The sequence below is a fragment of the Chelonoidis abingdonii genome, chromosome 1 (assembly GCF_003597395.2).
Source record: "Chelonoidis abingdonii isolate Lonesome George chromosome 1, CheloAbing_2.0, whole genome shotgun sequence".
Classification (NCBI taxonomy): Eukaryota; Metazoa; Chordata; order Testudines; family Testudinidae; genus Chelonoidis; species Chelonoidis abingdonii.
Genome location: NC_133769.1, coordinates 99,892,820 through 99,913,719, shown reverse-complemented (window position 1 = coordinate 99,913,719; position 20,900 = coordinate 99,892,820). Strand labels below are relative to the sequence as shown.

Sequence of the window (20,900 nt, the reverse complement as noted above, 5' to 3'; positions counted from 1 at the left end):
TCCAGGCAGCAGCCAATGAGAGACAGCCTGAGGATGACAGATCGGTATTTCACCCAATGAAATATCTAGCCAGTCCGACCAGCCGTCAATCAGAGAGGGGTGGGGCTAGTGAGGTAATTAAGGCTTTATTTGGGTTTGGAAACAGGAATGGGGGGCAACTTCCCAAGCTCCTCCCTGCCTGTGTCACCTCAACCTGCCCCAGACCTAGTCACCCCGCCCCCCCCAGCCTCGCTCCTGGCCCAGCCGAACTCCGGCTGTAGCCAACCCCTAAGCCCGCCCCCTTCCGAGCGCTGCTCGAGACTCGCCCGGCCCCGCCCCTTCCGGTTCTCTGCAGGAAGTGGCCGCGTTCCCGGCCGGAGCCGCTTGTCAGCTGCGCTGCCCGTGGCCGCCGCGTGCCGAGCCCCCCGCCCGCACCATGGCCTACCCGGCCGAGGACTACGACACGGAGGTACCCGGCCCCTTCCCCCGGGCAGCGCGGAGAGGCCGGGCGGGGGGGGCCTGGCCTGACTCACCGCCAGAAGCTGGTTGAGGGGCCCGGGGAAGGGCCTGCCTCCCTCCCCCAGAACGGGGCGGGAAAGGGCCTGGCTTCCCCTCCTGACCCGGGCTCGCGGGGACGGGGGTCCGTGGAGTATCTGAGCCCCCCGTGGTGACACCCCCCTTCTGTGTCTCTTTCTCCCCTCAGGATACCTACGCGTACCAGGGTGACTATGACATGCACACAGGTGAGTCCTGCTGCCCGGCCGAGCCAGGTGCCCACGCGTTGCCCTGCCCCTGCCCCAGATCACCCCCAGGAACCCCTTCCCGCCCGTGTGTCCCTGAGCTACAACTGGCACATAGAGGACACTCGTGTGACTATCCGACGGGAAGGGTCTCATCTCTGCCCACTCCACCCTTCCCTTAGTGGTTTCTCTGCTTTTTTGTGTGTTGGTAGTTGGTCAGAGACATGGCATGGCACTAAGTCAATGGTTCTCAATCTTTCCAGACCACTGTACCCCTTTCAGGAGTCTGATTTGTTTTGCATTCCCCCAAGTTACACTTCATGTAGAAACCATTTGCTTACAAAATCAGACTAAAAATACAAAAGTGTCACAGCACTTTATTGCTGAAAAATTGCTTACTGTCTCATTTTTGCCACACAAATATAAAATAAATCAATTGGAATATAACTATTATACTTACATTTCAGTGTATAGAATAGAATCATAGAATATCAGGGTTGGAAGAGGCCTCAGGAGGCCATATAGTCCAACCCCCTGATCAAAGCAGGACCAGTCCCCAGACAGATATTTGCCCCAGATCCGTAAATGGCCCCCTCAAGAATTGAGTTCATAACCCTGGGTTTAGCAGACCAGTGCTCAAACCACTTAACTATCCCTCTCCCCCTATATATGGCACTATAATCAAGTCATTGTATAAAATTTTAGTTTGTACTGATTTTGTAAGTGCTTTTTACGTATAGCCTGTTGTAAAATTAGGCAAATATTTAGATGAGTTGATGTATGCTCTGGAAGACCCTGGTTGAGAGCCACTGCTCTAAGGGGTGGGAATTCCCAGGGAAGGACTCTGACCAAGCAAGGTACTTCCTGAAATGTTACTCAACTCTATTCTGCTTTCTTGGTACTGGAAGTGCCTTCATCTCACCTTGTAGCCAGCTGGTTTGGATCCCAGATCCAGCCTGGTTGTGCTGTCTCTGGGCATCTCTCCGATCTTCCTGGCATTTTATTAAATTCAAGAAAGATACAGAGCTATGCTCATAAATCATATGCTGCATAGCTGTCCTTTTCTTCCACAGGAGACCCCAAACAGGATCTAGCCTATGAACGCCAATATGAGCAACAGACCTACCAGGTGATCCCTGAAGTGATCAAAAACTTCATTCAGTATTTTCATAAAACTGTCTCGGATCTGATTGATCAGAAGGTGTATGAGCTTCAGGCCAGCCGTGTTTCCAGCGATGTCATTGACCAGAAAGTGTATGAGATCCAAGATATCTATGAAAACAGGTACAAAGCTATCCCTCTTAGGGTGGGAATTGCTGTTGTAACTCTTCCTGAGGGGGTTGTGGTGGTGGTGGTGTTTTTTAATTAAAGGGAGCACCAGTCAGTTGATTTGATCCAAATTTGGACTTTATTTAAATTGTGGACTGGGGGTAGATTTGGATGCCTGAGAAGGAAGAGATCCTTTCACTTCTAGATAACTGGTTTGCCTCAAACCCAGGTCAGTAGTGATTGAAATTCATACCAAATAAGTCTCAATCCAGTTCCTAATGTGCATATTAAAAAAAATGCCCCCATTGGTGCTCATTATCTCACTTGCTGATAACATCAGAACATGCCAAGGGTCAAAGAGGCCATGGCATATCTGACTCTTTCTAGCGATGATCCGTCCAGCTCATGACTAAGTCACACTTGCACAGGTGGTGTGTGAGACAAGCTTGCATTACTTCTCTGTGTTAAGGATAAAATAGGACTTCAGTTTCCAGATCTGTTGAACTGGTCCCTCTCATACTAGACTCATTTATAAATCTGTGTGTGGAAATAGTTTTGATCTAACAAAGCATGTCTTCAGGATTGGAAATCTTTAACTTGATCCTTCTTTCACTGATTAATGAATAGTTTAATTTGTAATCTCCTCTGCATGTGTTTTTTTTACAGCTGGACCAAACTGACTGAAAGGTTCTTTAAGAACACCCCATGGCCAGAGGCAGAGGCCATTGCACCACAGGTTGGAAATGGTAGGTATTTTGTTTATTGGAGGAAAGAGAGAAGCAAACTGCTTTACTTTGGAAAGAGACCCAGCTGATGTCTCTGTCCCGTCCCTTCCTGTTACACATCTACCCACTCAGTTCAGAAGCAGGCTTTCTAAGCATCATATTGAGAAGTGGAAGTGCTATAAATGTAAAATGTCAGGGGAGCTGAAAGTCACTGCTTTCTTTGCACAGGAGATATTTGCAATCTGTTCCTTTCTGTTGGAGCCTTCCCTGCTGATTTGGCAGCTGGGCCCCCAATACCTCTTCACACAGTGCCATGGCACAGATGCTGTCTTTGCTGCTTCTGTCTGTTTTCTTTCTTCTTCTGTCTCTTCTTCCCCTTCCTCGCCCCCAATAGGGATAGCTCATTGGTTTGAGCATTGGCCTGCTAAGCCTAGGGTTTTGAGCTCAGTCCCTGAGAGGGCCATTTAGAGATCTAGGGCAAAAATCTGTCTGGGGATTGGTCCTGCTTTGAGCAGGGGACTGGACTAGATGACCTCCTGAGGTCCCTTCCAACCCTGATATTCTATGATTCTGTCCTTTGCTTTCTGTTTGTTTAGTTTTGTCCCCTTTCCTCCCAACACACCAGATTTCATGCTCCTCAAAATGAGCGTTGGCTATTGCTGGTGTTTGCTGGGCTTTGGAGCTGAATTCTGTGATGAGAGCTTCCCAATCTGCAGCTTCCCAGGCCTTTAATTGCTGAATGCTGTTCCTGTGGCCATCTGTTTCAGGAACTGCCAAAGAAGAATGGTGGGAAAGTGGGCTTCAAAGAATTGCCCACTGCTTTATCCACAACAGCACATCTGTCATTGGCAATGGGAGTGAATCCAAAGCCATGCAGCTTTCCCTATGCTCTGTTCCTTTCCTCTGTCCAGTGTCCCCAAGGTTGGGAAACACAAGTTCTTAAATGTTTTCCCTACTCAAGCCCCATAGGGGGACCCTCTGGCTCCTCTTTCCCTTATTGTAGCAGGGAGAAGACCACCAGTGTACCTGAAACATCTGGCTATGTTGACCACTTGGCCAAATGTCTTGCTAATGTCCAGTTCTGCCATCTCTTCCAGATGCGGTCTTCCTGATTCTGTACAAGGAGCTCTACTACAGGCACATCTACGCCAAAGTCAGTGTGAGTATTTGCCTGTGTGGTCCTGCTAATTACATGAAGGCTTTCCTATGGCTGTTCTGTAAAACTTGCCGTTTCCTCCCTCTGGACCACACTGTCTGTGATTCAAATAACTCCTGCAGAACAAATCTGTTCATGCTTCTGATATGCTGCCATGAGATCCTGATTGGATCTTGAGAAACTTGTGCAAGCTTATGGTTGGTAATGCCTCATTTGAGTTCTGACATTTTAAGACTTGATCTTCCATCCTCTGCTGAGGCTTGTAATCTGGCTCTACTTCTTGCTAGTGACTACTAGCACAAAGTTCATAATAATTTGTTCACGTGAGAAGACAAGGTCTTCGAGAAATCTATGATCTAAATTAGGTAACGCCTCCTTGGGGCAGTGGCAGTTTTTTTGTTCTGTGTTTGTGCAGCACTGAGCACAGTGAGGCCCTGGCCATGACTGGGGCCTCTAGGTGCTATGGTCAAACAAATAAATAACTACAAATGACACCTGATTATTGTGGTGGGTGAATTAAGGAAAGAAGAGACAACAGAAAACAATTGGATTCTCTCCTTGACAGAGCTGTAATTCCAGGAGAAGTGTAGCTTGTTTTGTGTCTTTTTTTTTTTTGTTTAACTTTTACAATTGTCAGATGGGTGGGTGTAAGAAGCAGTGGAGTGGAGACTGGTGGTGGAGTGCTAAAGTGAAAATGAAACTGATGTGCAAGAAAATGCAGCCTACCACTCCAAAGAGGAGGAGAGTGAAAGAGTGTTTTGAATCCCTAGTGGAGAAGGAAGATGGGGCAGAGTAAATGGTTCAAGAGGTGGGAACAGGAAGGAGGAGAGAGCTGAGACTTAGGGAGGAATTAAGCTAATTAGAAAGGGAGGATGTGAGACTTGACATGAATGCTGGAATAGGAAGATGGTCAGGTGATGGTTCAGAGCGGGTGGAAGAGGGAGAAGATCTAGCTGCACTGTTTGAATAGACTTGGAGAGGGGAGAAGCAGGGAGATTAGGAAAGAGATGTTGCATTAGTGTGAGACGTGATCCAGGGATTTACTAGTAGGAATAGATTGGGCAGGGGGTGGGAGGGCAGATTTTACAGGCATAGCATGGTGATTGTGTGCTGTGGAGTTCTTAAAAATGAAATATTGAGGAATGGGGGTGCTTCCCTGACACGCTTGCTCATTTTACAAAGTGGTCAATAGTGAAACACTTGAACTACCATGAAGAGGAAGAATTGACAGGATTTGTCAAGAGCCTTCATGTGAGGGGAGGACAGAGAGCTCTTTAAGATAATCTGAAGATTTTGAGTCTGAGTGGTGATAGGAGGAAAGGGGAGAAGTTCCATTTGTGAGATGTTCATTTTGGGAAAGCTGCAGGACCTCTGGAAGGAGTTCATTGAACATGCACAGTCAAGACTGCTTCTTGATAACAATAGTCACAGTCACATGGTTGTGATGGTGGGGTGTATGATGATTGGCCTGGTAGAGTATAAAGACGTTGGCAGCTCTACTGTCAGTGAAAGAGTGCCTCAGCTACTCTAGATTATGGTTGCACAAAAGGCATGATGATAGCCCTGAACCCATTCCTGCCACACTTGGGGGCCCTAAGCAGTTAGCAGGTAAGTGAAGCTAAGTAGACTGTATTGACTTCCCCACTCTCTCTACTTTTCATTACAGGGTGGCCCCTCTCTGGAGCAGAGATTTGAGTCTTATTACAACTACTGCAATCTCTTCAACTATATTCTGAGTGAGTTACTATGATCCACTTACTGGTGTGTGAATTTGGGGGGCGGAGGAGGGAGAGAGGAAGAACAGAAGCAGGCTTGTTTATGGATTATAGTGGAAAGAATCCCATGGTCTTGCCCAAGGAAAGAAATTGTTGAATTGATAGCATGTCACATTCATCCATCTGAAAACACATACATTCCAAATCCCTCCACTAATCTGAACTGCTCTGAGCAAAAGAAGAGAATGGGCCTTCTTTAGGTCTGCCAGTGGTCCGTGGGTTATTGGAGGTGTCTTCTCCTTTTTCCTGGAGCCAGAGCACAGCTCCAAAGCCCTGGCCGGAACCATTGCATCATCTCTCTGTTGGGGACCTTGCTCAATGGGTGAGTTCTGCTCTGTCTCCACCCTTGAAGGGGAAAGCTACAGTGATGCCCATATTTCCCCCTACAGCTTCATGTCACTGTCATCCTACCCCTTGATTGTGGGTGATTACCTGTGTTTTTCTCCTACAGATGCGGATGGCCCTGCTCCTCTGGAACTGCCCAACCAGTGGCTGTGGGATATCATTGATGAATTCATCTATCAGGTACATGGCCTGTTGCTGGGCCTTCTGGTAACACAAGTGCTTAAGGCTGTTCAGTTCTCCATCATTTCTCCTTCCGTCCCATGTGATTCCTATAGCTGAGATCTCCCCACATGCAGAGCATCCAAGGGGGTACTCAAATTTGAGGTCCTTAGGAAGCAAAGACCTTAACCTTTTCTCAAATTATAACAATTCCTTCATGTTATTGGGGCATATTTGGGAAACTCTGGCATTTTATCCATATTTCCATTTCAAGTTCCTGCATCCTGGCCTATTTTTGTAAAGTGCATCTTCCCTGACCCCAGCTCTCCCACATCGAAATGTTGGGAAGCTGCCTCGCTAAAATCATTTAGAGTCACAAAGAACTTATTAGAATGTTTGTCCATCCTAGCTGGCCAGTGCAGGATTGTTTCTTATATATTGTATTTTTTCCACCTTTTAAATTTCTCAGTTGATGGTGCTTGTATGGCTTTTATTTGGAATAATCTCCAAGTCCAGACATGCAGGGCAATGCAACTAGTCTATATTCTGAAATCTTGCTGTCAGGAGACATTTCTTGATACCAGTTGTAATATCCCTTATTTTCCCCTTCCATTAGTCCACTCTCCCAGACCTTAAATTACATTTGTATTTCTGAATTCCCTTCTGTTTGATGTCTTGGTGTGAAGGTGCCTGGCACTGTTCACACTATTCCAGGTGTTATCTTGTCATGTGCATATGGAGATGGACTGTCACCTCCTTGCTGTGTGATACAGTGCTTCTGTGTGTGCATGTGAGCCACTTTTTCGCTGCCACTTCCGTCATGTCTAATTGTCTGTCCTTCACTTACCCCTTGGGTTCTTAGTGATGCTGCTTTCTAGGTTCTCCCTCATGCTGAGTATCTGCTTCACATTAGTCTTGCCCTAGGTGCATTGTGTTTGTAGAACTTGTCCTCTTGACCTGCCAAGTAATAACTCAGATTAAGTTGCTGTTGAAACCTGTGACTTCTTGTACTTCAGTCATATGATAGAACCGTAGGGCTGGTGTTTAGATGAGTGTTTCCATGCTAGCTCCTTATCTACTTACCTGTCCTTTCCTCATCCCATAGTTCCAGTCATTCAGCCAGTACCGCTGCAAAACAGCCAAGAAATCTGAAGAAGAAATTGATTTCCTTCGGTCAAACCCTAAGATCTGGAATGTCCATAGTGTCCTCAATGTGCTACACTCCCTGGTGGACAAGTCCAACATCAACCGACAGCTGGAGGTCTACACCAGCGGAGGTAAGGGGTCAGGGTTCCCAAGTATGCTGTCCTGGCCAAGAGAAGTGATCAAAGGGAAAGGGAGATTAGGAATGGGATGCAAAATCTTTCTCCTTGAAGTTACTGGTTCTAGTCTGGGGTGGAAGTGACTGGGGACTGTTCTGTGAAATGAGCTGAGGTGTCTCAATTGTATTTAGCAAAAATCCAACCCATCACAAGTGACGGTAATTGTCCCCCTTGTTGGCAGCCTCAGCTTGGAGGCCCAGGATTGAGTGGGCCTGAGATGTAACTCCCTTCTCATCCAAATGCACGTGGTAGATTGGTGTTTGGTTACACTGCTGCTGTCTGTGCTGAGGAGAGAAAGCTTGAAACTCTAATGCTATTGGTCCTGCACTTCTCAGCTGCAGCAAACTCCCTCTAAAAATAGGTAAAAGCAGGCAATGAGTAGCTGCTGTCCAGGCTCTTCAAGTTGAGCTGTCTGTGCCCCAAGTAAAGCTCAGAGAATGTACATGTACCAGAGTGCTGCTGTTTGCTGCATGGATGAGATTGCAGCATTTTAAAGATTGGGACAAATCCTTGTTTAATGCCCTTTGACTTCCTATTGGTTTCATCGGCAGTTGAACTAAACCCTTAATTCTGGCAAGTGTTACCATGGGAAGGGATAATTATTTGAGGTTGATTGGGAAACAGGGTGGGAGGAGTGCTGAAAGCTGCATCTCCTGCTTACTCACCCCTCTGATGTCCAGGGGGCTGATGTAGTTGAGCTGTGGGGAGAGAGCCCATTCCCCCTGTAGAAAGTGTGACACTTCCTCTCTTTCCAGGTGATCCCGAAAGTGTGGCTGGAGAGTACGGTCGTCACTCCCTCTATAAGATGTTGGGCTACTTCAGTCTTGTGGGGCTGCTGCGCCTCCATTCACTGCTGGGGGATTACTACCAAGCCATCAAGGTTCTAGAGAACATTGAGCTCAACAAGAAGGTAATAAGCCACAGCTCTTAAATGCTCCCTTCTGGGTTTAAAGTGCCTTTATTTGAAAGGGCAGCAAATGCTATCTAAAGGTGTGGGAGCCCCAATCATCACAATGAACTGCCCAATTACGGAGCTATTCATTCCTGCTCTGAATGTCAGGTGGGGGGTGTCTACTTCCACCCTCACTAGGGGCTGTAGTCACAGCATAATGCAACACTTAATGCAAATCCTACACACAGAGCTGTCCTCTGGCTGTTGTGGCTGTTCTAGCATGTATATGTGTTCTTGGGTGTTTGCTTTCTAGGGTCTAGGGTGCGATTCCATGCTGAGGGGAATGTTGATTGAAGCATCATACGCTAAAGTGATGTTGCAGTGCTAGTTAGTTGGGCTGGATAGTGTTCCTTAACAGTGTGGCACCCTGGTCCCATCTTGGCCCTGTTGGTACCAACCATTCTACCCCACATATCTAATGCTTTTTCTAGGATCATGCACCCCCTGTGATAGTTGTGATTGATGCAGTCCAGCTGCACCAAATCAAGATGGTCACTGGACTGGTTTGGAGCTCTGCATGTTATCCATCTGTGTGCTTGTAATGTGGGGTGTGGAATGGGCTACTTACACAGCTTGCTGTGGAGTGACTGCAAACACCCTGCAATGTGTGAAATTCTATCTACTGAGCCTGTGGCCTGTTACCAGTGGGAAGGCATGGGATGTGTTTAGTGTGACACACAGGTAAAACTAGCATGTATGGGATGAAATGAAGAGAAATTTTAGGCTGAATATTAGGGGGGAAATCCCCAACAGTGGTGTCTGTTAGCCTGTAAATAATCTGTCCAGGGAAGGAGAGAACTTTTAAACACTAGCTTGGACAAGAAGAGATGAACATTGTGCTGGCAGCAATCTTCCATTGCCAGGGAGATGGAAATGATCTGTTAGATCATCCAGTCTGTCTTCTATGATAGCTTTCTCACTTCTCTGTACAGAAACACAGAGGGCAGCAGGTCAACCCTCTCCTTTCTCTATGGTAGGACTGGTTTGGAGACTGATGGAGATGGGTTCCCTGAAGGAAAGAGGTGTTAACGGTTGTTGGGGGAAGATGTCTTTTCTAACTTTGCATGTTTGTGTATCTCTTCCTCCCCAGAGCATGTATTCTCGGGTGCCGGAGTGCCAGGTCACCACCTATTACTATGTGGGCTTTGCGTACCTTATGATGCGGCGTTACCAGGATGCCATCCGTGTCTTTGCCAACATCCTCCTTTACATCCAGAGGACAAAGAGCATGTTTCAGAGGACTACCTACAAGTATGAAATGGTAAGGGAGGCGAGGCCAGTGCACTATCCTTCTCTTACTATCTTTGACCTCTCTGCTGCTGTTGATGCTGTTGATAACTTCCTACTTAACTTCTGTCCTCCCTTGGCTTGTGTGGTAATATTCTCTCAGCAGCTCCTTGGGTGAGTCGTCCTTCCCAGTCCCACAGTGTTAGCTCCATGGCCCCTCCTTCTCCCTCTACATCCTATTTCTGGGCACCCTTATCTATTTACATATTTTCAATGGCATCTTCTTGCTGACAGTTCACCAGTCTGTCTCTCCATTCCATGACCTGTCTCTTTCCATCCAATCTTGCATTTCAGCCTGTCTCAGTTCTTGGATGTCTCACTGACTGTTAGAACCAAGCACCTCGCTTTCGTCTTAATTTCTACTCTCCTGTTCTTTTACTGTTGACAACATCAGGTTCTGTATCCGGATGGATCATTTGACTCCTCACATGTCCAGATCCTGCTGTTTCTGACTCCGCAACACTTCAGAGATTTGGCTCTTCCTCTTTAGCCAAACAGCTAACTCTGCTCTCCACAGCCCGATTCACCTTTCAGCTACTGTGATCACCTCCTTGTTGGCCTCCGTGACACGCACATCTCCCACCACATGCATTCAAAATGTGACTTCCTTGCATATTGATCTAAACTTGTCCCCCGGGTCTCTGTTCCACCTACTATCAGTTTTTAAATATGTTCTCCCCTTCAAGGCCCTGTATAACTCTGCCTGTGTTTACGTATCTGACCTTGTGTTTTATCACATCATTCCTGCACCCTCTGCTTTGCCACTGTTGTCAGTCTTGCTATCTCAGTTGTCTGCTTCTTCCATAACCGTCTCCAAGATTCCCCTTTCTCCTGGTACACCTCAATTCTGGTCTGCCAAGCCAATACCAACTTCTCCTTCAAGTCTCCTCCATTAGACCAGTGGTTTTCAAACTGCAGGTCATGACCCACTACTGGATTGCGGAAGGTAAGACACTGGGTTGCGGCGACTCCGGTCAGCACTGCCAACCGGGGCGCTAAATCCTGTCAGCAGTGCTGCCCGGCTAAAGCAGGCTAGCCGCTACTTGTTCTGACATCATGCCACACCCTGGAAGCAGCCAGCAGCATGTCTGGCTCCTAGGTAGGGGGGCCATGGAGCTCTGTGCGCTGCCCACACCTTGAGCATCAGCTCCGGACTCCCATTGCGAGCTGGGGAGGGGAAGGGGGGGTAGTGACTGCGGATGAGAGCCATGCAGAGCTACCTGTGTGCCACCACCTAGAAGGTGGACCTGCTGCTGGCCGTTTCCGGGGTGCAGTGCAGTCCGCGGTGCCAGGAAAACCAGAAAGCCTGCCTTAGCACCCCTACTGCACTGCTGACCCAAGGTAGCCCTGAGCCCCCCCAAACCTGGTGCCCCCTCCTGCACTCCAAACCCCTCATCCCCAGCCCCACCCCAGAGGCTACACCCCCAGCCCAGAGGTATGACTCCCTCCCATATCCCAACCCCAGCCCAGAACCCACTCCCACACCCTGAACCCCTCAGCCGCAGCTCCATTGGGTCATGGGCATCAACAATTTTCTTCAACTGGGTTGCCAGAAAAAAGTTTGAAAACCACTGCCTTAGACTCTGCTCTTCCACAGTGCATACACTGAGTGAATAGTAGGTATTGAAAGAGAGATCTTTGTACTACCAACAGAGGCGTGTGTCTAAACTGATTAACCAGGCGAGCATTAGTCGCATTTCTGTAACTCATGTCTTACCTTATGCCTTCCCCTCCTGTTACTCCACGCTCACCACATGGTGTCCCAGGTTATAAACGCTTTGGGGAAAGGACATGTCTCTGTACTGTGTGGCACCAAGCTCTCTCCTGGGCACTGTAAAATAACAATGGAGGGATGGCTTCTAATGACTGTCTTCTCTATCTCAGATTAACAAGCAGAATGAGCAGATGCATGCCCTTCTGGCCATTGCTCTCACCATGTACCCTATGCGAATAGATGAGAGCATCCACTTGCAGCTGAGGGAGAAGTATGGGGACAAGATGCTGCGCATGCAGAAGGGTGACCCACAGGTGTATGAGGAGCTCTTCAGCTATGCCTGCCCCAAATTCCTCTCCCCCGTGGTCCCCAACTATGACAATGTGCATCCCAACTACCACAAGGAGCCCTTCCTGCAGCAGCTGAAGGTATTCGCCGATGAGGTGCAGCAGCAGGCCCAGCTGTCCACCATCCGCAGCTTCCTGAAGCTTTACACAACCATGCCTGTGGCCAAGCTGGCTGGCTTCTTGGACCTCACGGAGCAAGAGTTTCGCATCCAGTTGCTGGTCTTCAAACACAAGATGAAGAACCTGGTCTGGACCAGCGGCATCTCAGCCCTGGATGGGGAGTTCCAGTCAGCCTCTGAGGTTGACTTCTACATTGACAAGGTCAGTTTCTCTTTCCCTCTGCCCCAGGCATGAAAAACCATGATCAGAAATTCATCCCAATCTCTGGGGTATATGCCTTCTCTCCTCATTTCATATTTTTAATTGGGAGCTCATCCCCAGATGTGGTTCAAAGTGCTACTGTGATGCCAGAATCTTGTTGTTCAACAGTGTCCTTAATGGAGAAGTGGTAGTGCCAGGAGCATGTGTCTGGTCAGGCTCTTTGCCAACCTTTAGGCCTGTGCCACTAGAAGCTCATTATACCTATTGGCCTGAGTAAACAGGCCCCAAATACTCCTGTCCCAGACTGGGGGAGCCTTCTCCCTGTCACTGATCCTGGGCAGGATATGTTTCAATAATAGCTTAAGACTTCAGTTTAAATGCAGTGTCTAGATTTGCCAGCTTTCAGCGCCTCCCCTGCCCATCTCATTTCCCCACCAGGTGGGAGTCTTCCTTGGGCACGCTGCTGTGTCACTAAGTGCTAAAGCCTTTAGCTCTGCCCACCCTCAGTTCTTAGCTAGCACCTGCTGTGCTGGAAATCCAGACGCAAAGAATGATCAGACTCCAGCCTGTCCCTGAAGCTCAAGGCCAGCAGCTGCGCACAGGGAGGAGAAAAGAGTCCTTCCTGCTAAGTGAGGGCCTCCAGGTACATTGCCACTTGGCTCTTCAAAGAAAGTGTCTGTCATCGTCATTCCTCTTCCCCCCTCCCTCCCCCCCCAATCTTGTCAGGGAGCCTGGTAGATAGAAAGGATTGTTGTTTCTAGCCTCATGGACCTTGAGGTAGCCCCCTTCCTGCAAGGCCTGACTCTTGCTTTGCCTGCCCCACCCCCCCACCCAAACCAAGTGGCACTGCCAGTGACTCCCAAGCATTAGCAGGAGCCCTGCTCCTTTGCTGCTGCTAGAGAGAGGCAGAGAGTGAACCAGACCTTGCAGGGGAAAGCTACCCTGCAAGGCCTGAGAGCTGGGATGGGGAGCCTCCACCATCAAATTGATTATCAGGGCTGAATGGAGACACAGCCCCATTAAAGCATTGTGACTTGGAGTCCACCATGTGCAAGAATAAATAAGAGCCTACCCCAAAAGGAAAAATTAAATTAGAGTGTTGTGGCTTAATTTTGAGCTCTTTCTGGTGACTGCTGCAGCTGAGGGGTGTCTCTGACACTGATCTCAGGCCTCAGTGGGTTCTTTCCCCCAGTAATGCTACTGTATACCCTAGAATTAACTCTGCTCCTTTCCTGATTGCTCCATGTTCTCTTGGCAGGACATGATCCATATCGCAGACACAAAGGTCGCTCGGCGTTATGGGGACTTCTTCATCCGCCAGATCCACAAATTTGAGGAGGTGAGCTGTGGGTAACTAGGGCAGGGGACTCTGAATAATCCCTGATAGGGAGTCAGGGGAAGGTCTAGGACTAGTGGGAGAGATGTCTGTGTGGATAGGGACAACTTTAAGCTATTCCCTGGGGTATCCACCTGTGATGTGTTCTCCTCTCACATCATTCTGATATGTTTTGCTGCCACCTTGTGGGGGCTCAGTTTTCGTTAGATGAGTCTAACAGATTTCCATTAGTAACACCAGTGGGAATCCATTACGGCCACCATCCTATGTAGGGCAGGAGGGACCCTGCTGAAGGCCTTGGGACACTGCTCCCGCATCTTTATAGGATGGCCCTGCCCTTTCTTGCTGCTGAATGCTCAGCAAGGAGGAACACACTGTCTCAGCCCCATTCTTCCAGCAGGGGCCACTGCAGAACCAGTCGTATCCAAGTGCTCGCTGCAGAGCGAATGTGAACTGTCTTCACCCCATTCCTTGCCCTATCATTTACTGAGAACACTTATACCTTCTTGTCCTGGATCTCCCCTGTTGTGGGGTGGGGAGGTTTTTACTATTTTTTCTCCTTACTGTGGACTATGCTTGCTACTGCCTCAGGGCATTTGCACAGTTGAGTGTGGGAGTATTTGGGAAGGTGCACTTGTGAGAGCCCCAGCAGCGAGTGTTTTCTTGAACTCCCTCCTCTGTAACAGGCTGCTTCTTTTCTTCCAGCTGAATCGAACTCTGAAGAAGATGGGTCAGAGACCCTGAAACGTCTGCTCAGGCTGACCAGCAATGTGGAGCGGGAGGGGAAATTATTCTATTTCCTGTGGGAGAGGGGAGTTAAGGATTGTGGCATTTCTCGAATCTCCTGTGGCGCTGACATTTCTTACTTTGCTAAGCAGGTTGCTCAGATCACACCACCAAACAAAGGACTGAGATCATCTAATAAACAATTGAAAATCTCCCCTGTGTTTTCAGTACCAGATACAATAACTTCTTTTTGGGAGAAGGTGGTTGCATTCTGGGCGCAGTTGCTAGCAGTGTTCTCCCTTCCTCAGTCTCTCTGGGTAACAAGGATGGGGAACAGACCCCTTTCCTGCTTTCTAAAACTCTATGGACACTGTGAACCCAGAAGATTGTAGGGTTGATTGACAGGCAGGAAGAATGCTAGCAATCACACAGTTGGGGGCTGGAGGAGGTTAGAAACCAAACTGGTCATCCATTCACTTTCATCTATTCACCTCTTTAATTAAACTGAGCTGCCCATGACTCTGTTAAAAAGTGGACTTTTTTTAAAATTTTTTTTTATTTTTTTGCTGCTCTGAGGTAAAAAGGCCTGGCATCTGGCTGAGGGTTTTTAAAGGAAGGGGATCCTGCTTATTTTCACCTCAGGAATATCAAGTCTGCTCTTCTGACCAGATCTGGTTTTGCTGGAGACTCAGCTGGTGGTCTTGTAGACAGTGTGTGGTGTGAACCCTCAGACCTTAACGGAAGGTCCAGGAGTGAGACTTCCTCTCTCCCAAACATTCACAGGGGTGCGAGGAGGGATTTTGCTAATATCAATTGACAGTTTTACTTTGACTAAATCTCTTCTCAATATTTTGACCTGTGTCAGTTTCCCTAGTTCTCCAATCACCTGTGCATCCCCCTAGGCTAGACAAGACCTGAATTTCTGATGTGAAAAAACAGTCGAAAAGCAATTTTATTTATCTATATCTATTTATTTGTTTGTTTGTTTTTTTACAGAAATTGCTTGGGCGTTATTTGATTGAGCTAATGCAGCAAAAAGGGTCCACCCCTAATTTTTTCTGCTTGCAGACAATCTTTAAATAGTTCTGAATGTCTGAGAGGAAGCAACAACTGTAAGGGGAAGGCCTTTGAGTGATCAGAAAGCATGTGCCATATAAACCAACTGTTAGTACCCATTCCTTTCTGTTGAGAGGGGCTTTGCTTGTTTCACACACTATTTTCTGTTTAATTAATGTTCTAGAATAATTAGACTTCATTTTTGTGCCTTTATAACCATGCTGACTATGTACTAGGCACTGTCCAAATATAAGCTGCACTTTCTGCTCCAAACACTGAGAAGACAGGCAATTTGGCAAGAGTGGATGGGTGGGAGAAGAGATTGCATCAGGCCTTTGTTCTGGTCCTCTTCCTAGCTTCTATTAGGTGGCATTTTCTTGTAGGCATCACACTACAGCTGGGTCTTGAGGGCTTCAAGGAGGAGATGGCAGAGATCTCATGGACTAGCACAGGGAGGGTGCTGTGTGGGAAGAACTAGACACAGGTACATGAGACTGGCAGGTTTGACAAGGTACATCTGCCGCAAGTAGCAGAGTAATTATGGCAGCAAACAGTGCCCCTTCCATGATCACTAGTACACCGCATCCAACACTGTCTTTCTCAAAACGGGCTAAGGTAGAACAGTGGAGTTACTGAGCTACTCTTATTTTTCCAAAAAGTGTAATGAGATCTTAACTTCCATCTGGCCAGCACCAAACTTGTTTCAACATCTCTTCTGCAGGGAGACAGCTAGCAGGGCAGGTCCTCTGCTTAGAGTTGCAAATGAATGCATTAGCTGTTTCCTGTAAGGCAAGGGTGCTGCTCATGGGACCCAGCCTACTCGTAATCTGTCACTGGTATGTTAGGATTATAGACACTTTAATTGCACATACACCATCTTAAACCTTAAATAATTACAGTCATGTGCATTGTTCTCAGATAGTCAAACAGGCCAGTTCCTCAGCTCGCATCTGTCAAAAGATTTCCTCATGCTACACACAATATATGTTACACATTTGCAGCCGGTATGACTGGCTCTGTGCCCTGCGGTAGAGGCTGCGAAAGGTTAGCTGAAAAGGGCTGGCTTTGTGGAAAGAAGCCAGAGGCGCTGCAGTTCTTGCACAGGATGGAAAGATGGGCTCAGTTAGATGTGGTGCCTGGCCCTGGCTAAAACTGGAGGAATGCAGGGCATTCAGCAGCAGTCAAACTGTAGGAATGTCACTAATGCTGTTCCCAAGGCAGGGGAGATGGTTCTGTTATAATCCTTACTCCCAACCTCATCTGAGGGGGCAGAGTCTGACTGTGAAAGCCCCCTCTGGCAGTCCTCGCCAAAGTGGTTCTGATCAATGGGCCATCAGCACAAGTTGCTGCCACTGATGACTTGTGGCAGTAAGCGAGCTGGTCCTACTTCAAGCATAGAGCCTGGCAAAGAAGACAATCCAGCTGAAGAAACTTGTCCAATTCTGACTGAGTGTCACATTCACCACCGACTACCATGGGGCATACACTGCCTAGACGATACAATGGTGTTGAATAGTCATCCTGGTCGTACAAAAACTATCCTTGATGCAAAAGGTGACTCCTCTCCTTCCCCTATGCCATGTCATTTCAGGATACCTGCTCAGCAATTTTCCCTGTGTTCCTCAGATTGGGTCCTGGCAGCTATAAAAGTACTTAAAAGGTGTAAACCCTGAAGAGGAAAGTGGAGATTTAGCATGGTGTAATGGGATGAAACTGAGCTTGGGTAGATGTAGGGAATGAATGTTAGCACAGAACGTGACAACTCATCTCAGCAACATGGGCTACTGTGAGCACATCACAGCTGTCCTCTGCTTCCTCCACTGGCTACCCATGGAAGACAGTGTCCAGTTCAAGGCCTTAGCCCCTATCTTCAAAGCATTCAATTACAGTTGAGTGAATTCATGATTTTTCAGTTTGGTGGCAGTTCTGAAAAAATTCTGGTTTGGGTCTAACTGAATTTGAAAAATGCTCATGACTTGAAAAAGGCCATTTTGGGTTGAATGAAATGTTTAATTTGGAACATCTTGGGCAGAGTGCTTTTAAAAGGCTAGATCCAAAACCAAGATGAGGTAATGCAGCCCCCACCTCCTTGACAAGTTTTAGAGCATTTAGGGGTGAGGGCATTCAGCTGGGTTGTGGGAAACTTGGGTACAATTTTCCCCTCTGTCTTATATGGAGAATAGATTTGACACTTGGGTCTCCCATGTTGCAGGTGTGTACCCTAGCCTCTGGGTTTTATTCTTACCTGTTGAAGCTGTTCCATTTTGTATAACTCATTACAGAGTAGGCCAGAGTGACTACCTCTATGGCCTGGTGGTTTGGGCACTCACCTCTGGGAGATGGGAAGCCCAACTTCAGGGAAGAGCTTCAACAGTAGAGACTGAGAAAGGCCCACATCGGAATAGCCCATAGCACACTCCTGCAGTGTGGGAGAGCTAAGTTTAAATCCTGTCTCCACCTCAGGCAGAGGGAGGAAATGCTCCTGGGCCTTCCACAACCCAGCTGAGTATCCTACCCACGGAGCCAGATTTTAAGGGAGGCAGTAGCACCACCTACTCCAGCTGTTGTGTGAAATGGCACCTTAGTCCACAAAAAATTTTTTTGGCTGAAACAGTTCAGCAAATTTGTATCAAATCCATGCCTTTTTTGGCTAATTTACTACTTGCAAAAAAAAAAAAAAAGTCCAGGCTACCATAGCTCAGAGACAAAGACTGCAGGCAATTGCTCCACTCCTTAGCAATAACAAAACTGCCTGCAGCAAGGGTGCAGTTTGTGCAGAGCTCTGCTGCTAATTCAAGATTCGGACCAGACTTCCACAGGAACTAAGAATTATCACAAACGTCACCACCTTCCGCTCCAAGGGCAGAGCCCCCTTCTTTGATCTCGCATTTACCAATCTAAATATATAATATGGTGTATGTACACATTTAAAATATCCCCACACCATTTCCTCTCAGGGAGCGATCGAGAGACAGGAAGAACTACAGGGAGAGATGTTAGTCACGCTGCTTAATGCACTGCTGGAAGATGTTCCGCTACCACAGTGATGAGGGCTGTACAAGAGCCAGGACAGAACATCAGGAAGCATTTACTAACAGTGTGGTCTATTAGACTCTGGAATAGTATTGCCAGAAAAGCTGGAAGCTCCACCACTTCAGCAATTTAAAACAAGAAGGGACAAAGCTCTGGAGAGTATACTGCAGTTAATCCTGGGCTGGGCGGGGGTGACAGAGATGATGTGATCCAATGTGCAACCCCACGCTCTGAGTGTCCTTAGCCTCTGTTTGCCAGAAGCTGGGAATGGGCCACAAGGGATGGACCATTTGATGATTGCCTGTTCTATTCATTCCCTCTGAAGCATCTGGCATTGGCTATTGTCAAAAGACAGGATACTGGGCTAGATGGACCATTGGTCTGACTCAGTATGGCCATTCTTATGTTCATTCCCATCTCGGATTCCTATAGAGTGCTGTGGATTGGATAAATAGCAAAAAGCTCATGGCTGCTCATTCCCATGACTGGTGTGTAGTTCTACAGAGGGGTCAGACAGTATTGAATGGAAGACAGCCAAGAGACAGAATAAACTCTCCCAACCCCCACAGGGGAACTAGTGTCTTCGTCAGTTTCTTCACACTGATGTTTTGAAAGTCAGGAGCTGTGTTTACAGTTTCAGCATGGGCTCTGTTTGCATTAATTTGAGCTTGAGGCCTGCATGGCATTCCTTTGGTGGAATCCTCATGCACTATCTGGAAACATGTCTCAGCAAAAAACACCACTGAACAAAATGCTTCTGAGAGCCCTGGTAGCCCCTAAAATTCCATCTAGTTCAGTCCATGACTAGTACATTTTGCAAACAGGTTCTGAAATTTCAATGCAGAATCCGTAACTTACATTTTCCCCAAAGGTAGGGGGTATCCTATATAGCGTGCATAAGAAGGAAGATTACACCTATTCTGTTGTAGGATTTTCCAGTATCCATCAGTGAGTATCCAAGATACCCTGTTGGGACTCAGGAGATCTGAGCTGCATTCCCTGCTCCGCCATTGACCTGCACTGTGACCTTGGATAAGTCACATCACCTCCCTGAGTCTCAATTTCCCCATCCATAAAATGAGATAACAATACTCATCCTCCTTTGTGAAGTGCTTTCAAATCTATGGGTGAGAAGTGCTACAGAAAAGCAACCTACGATTAAACTCCGCCACTGTTTTTTTGTTCACCCCGTCTGTGGAGTATGGGCAATGAAATATTTCTAGCACACTGGAAAGCACTGGAGGCAGCACACAGAGCAGGCTCCAACAGATTGTTAAAGGAATTGTGGCTTGCGGTGGTATGCTTTATTAATACTAGGTTAAGGCCAAAAACATGCTCAATCAGGACATTCCATTCTTAGGTAGTAAATGCCTAGAGAGCTGGAAGAACAGGCCCGAAGCATGGAGGAGGCAGGGCTGGTAGCTGTCTAGGGCAGCAAAATGTTTAACAACTGGCTGGCTGGATGCAGCCTGAGCCCAGTAAGAGTGTGGGAGTTCAGGAGAGTTACTGGTTTGCTTATGGCAGCAGAACCTTTCAGGCCCTATGAGATGTGCAAGGGGGGTACATAATACAGTGTGGATTTCCAAGCTACCCACTCTCCTCTCCCTCCTTTGGCGCCAAATCCACCACAGTATTCCTTTTGTTTAGCCAGAGCGCCTGTTACACAAAATCCTGCTGTTCTCTCCAGCTGCCCTGGGGAAGGAGCTCAAATTAGGCCATCCCTGCCAGGCTACTGAGTAATGGTTGCAGCCCATTTTTCTCCGCTGGGTTAGTACAGGCGAAGGGAGGGATCTGCACAGAGCAGCACCAATAAAGCACATGCCCTACCGCACCCAGTCTGAGTCACACCCTGCTCCAGTCTCACTTATCTAACCAGTTTCTGATTTGGTTTTCAGGGTCCCTCCATAAGAATACACAAATGTGCTATCAGATACCCAGGTACACAGTTTTAACTAACTGTAAACTCCCTGGGTTGGGCCTGTGACTTTATTAGCTGGTAAGTACCAGTGTATACCTAAGGGGCTGTATACAGAGGGTAAATAAAATATCATTCTCAGTTTTGCCCTCATCCTCAAAGGAAACCTGCACAAGACTTTCAAAAGACAAGCCTGGGAGCTTAAATTCAATACTCTGCTAGACACTAAAAATGATGGCCTGAACAGAGACACTGGATTTATGGTTTATTACAACAATCTGTAACCCACTAGCCCCTCCTCCCCTTTTCTGTCCTAAGACTGCAGAGAGGTTAAAGGGCCAATCTACCTTGAATGGTCCCTTCAAATACAAGTGCTAACTGCTATCCTTAAACATGTTGCAGGCAGCTGAGCTGCTGCAGGCCGGGAGACAGGGGAGTACCTTTCCCAGCCTTAAGAGCTCCTGCAGCTCCAAAGCACGTCTCCTCCACCAACAGAAGTTGTGCCAAGAAAAGCTATTGTCTCACCCACTTTTTTTGGCTCTATTATTGTTCTCAGTGCCAGGATTGCTGGCAGCCCCCCGTGGCTAATAGCAGGCACTCGGGGGACCCCTTGGCCCGGGGCAGGCAGCGAGCCCCCTTGCCTGCTCAGACAGCGGACATGCCCAGGGCCAACCGGCTACGAGGTACCGGCCGGCAGTGCGAGACACTCCCCCTTGCTCCGGGGTGCGCCGAGCGCCCAGGCC

At 47.7% G+C, this 20,900-nt stretch overlaps 1 protein-coding gene across 2 annotated transcripts; it reads left to right on the top strand.

The window, feature by feature from the left end:
* Positions 1–323: 323 nt before the first annotated feature.
* On the top strand, positions 324–14,365 carry EIF3L (eukaryotic translation initiation factor 3 subunit L). 2 transcript variants are annotated; one of them, XM_032791644.2, is made up of 13 exons: positions 324–448; positions 683–722; positions 1,793–2,003; positions 2,655–2,734; positions 3,811–3,872; positions 5,536–5,605; positions 6,096–6,169; positions 7,254–7,425; positions 8,226–8,380; positions 9,513–9,683; positions 11,594–12,091; positions 13,350–13,430; positions 14,133–14,365. In XM_032791644.2, exons 1-13 carry the CDS (start codon positions 416–418, stop codon positions 14,169–14,171), a joined length of 1,686 nt encoding a protein of 561 aa, XP_032647535.1. In that variant the 5' UTR covers positions 324–415; the 3' UTR covers positions 14,172–14,365. The 2 variants fall into 2 exon arrangements, with proteins under 2 accessions (XP_032647535.1, XP_032647544.1); XM_032791653.2 differs by lacking the exons at positions 324–448; positions 683–722; positions 2,655–2,734 and having other exon boundaries at positions 1,842–2,003; positions 14,133–14,271.
* The last annotated feature ends 6,535 nt before the right edge of the window (positions 14,366–20,900 follow it).

What these genes read in the sequence shown, in the direction of transcription:
- EIF3L (XM_032791644.2), top strand. Translation starts at nt 416, where the DNA reads ATGGCCTACCCGGCCGAGGACTACGACACGGAG. An exon ending in TGCACCACAGGTTGGAAATG is followed by an intron (nt 2,735 to 3,810) that starts GTAGGTATTTTG and finishes CATCTCTTCCAG; the next exon opens with ATGCGGTCTTCCTGATTCTG. An exon ending in TTGATGAATTCATCTATCAG is followed by an intron (nt 6,170 to 7,253) that starts GTACATGGCCTG and finishes CTCATCCCATAG; the next exon opens with TTCCAGTCATTCAGCCAGTA.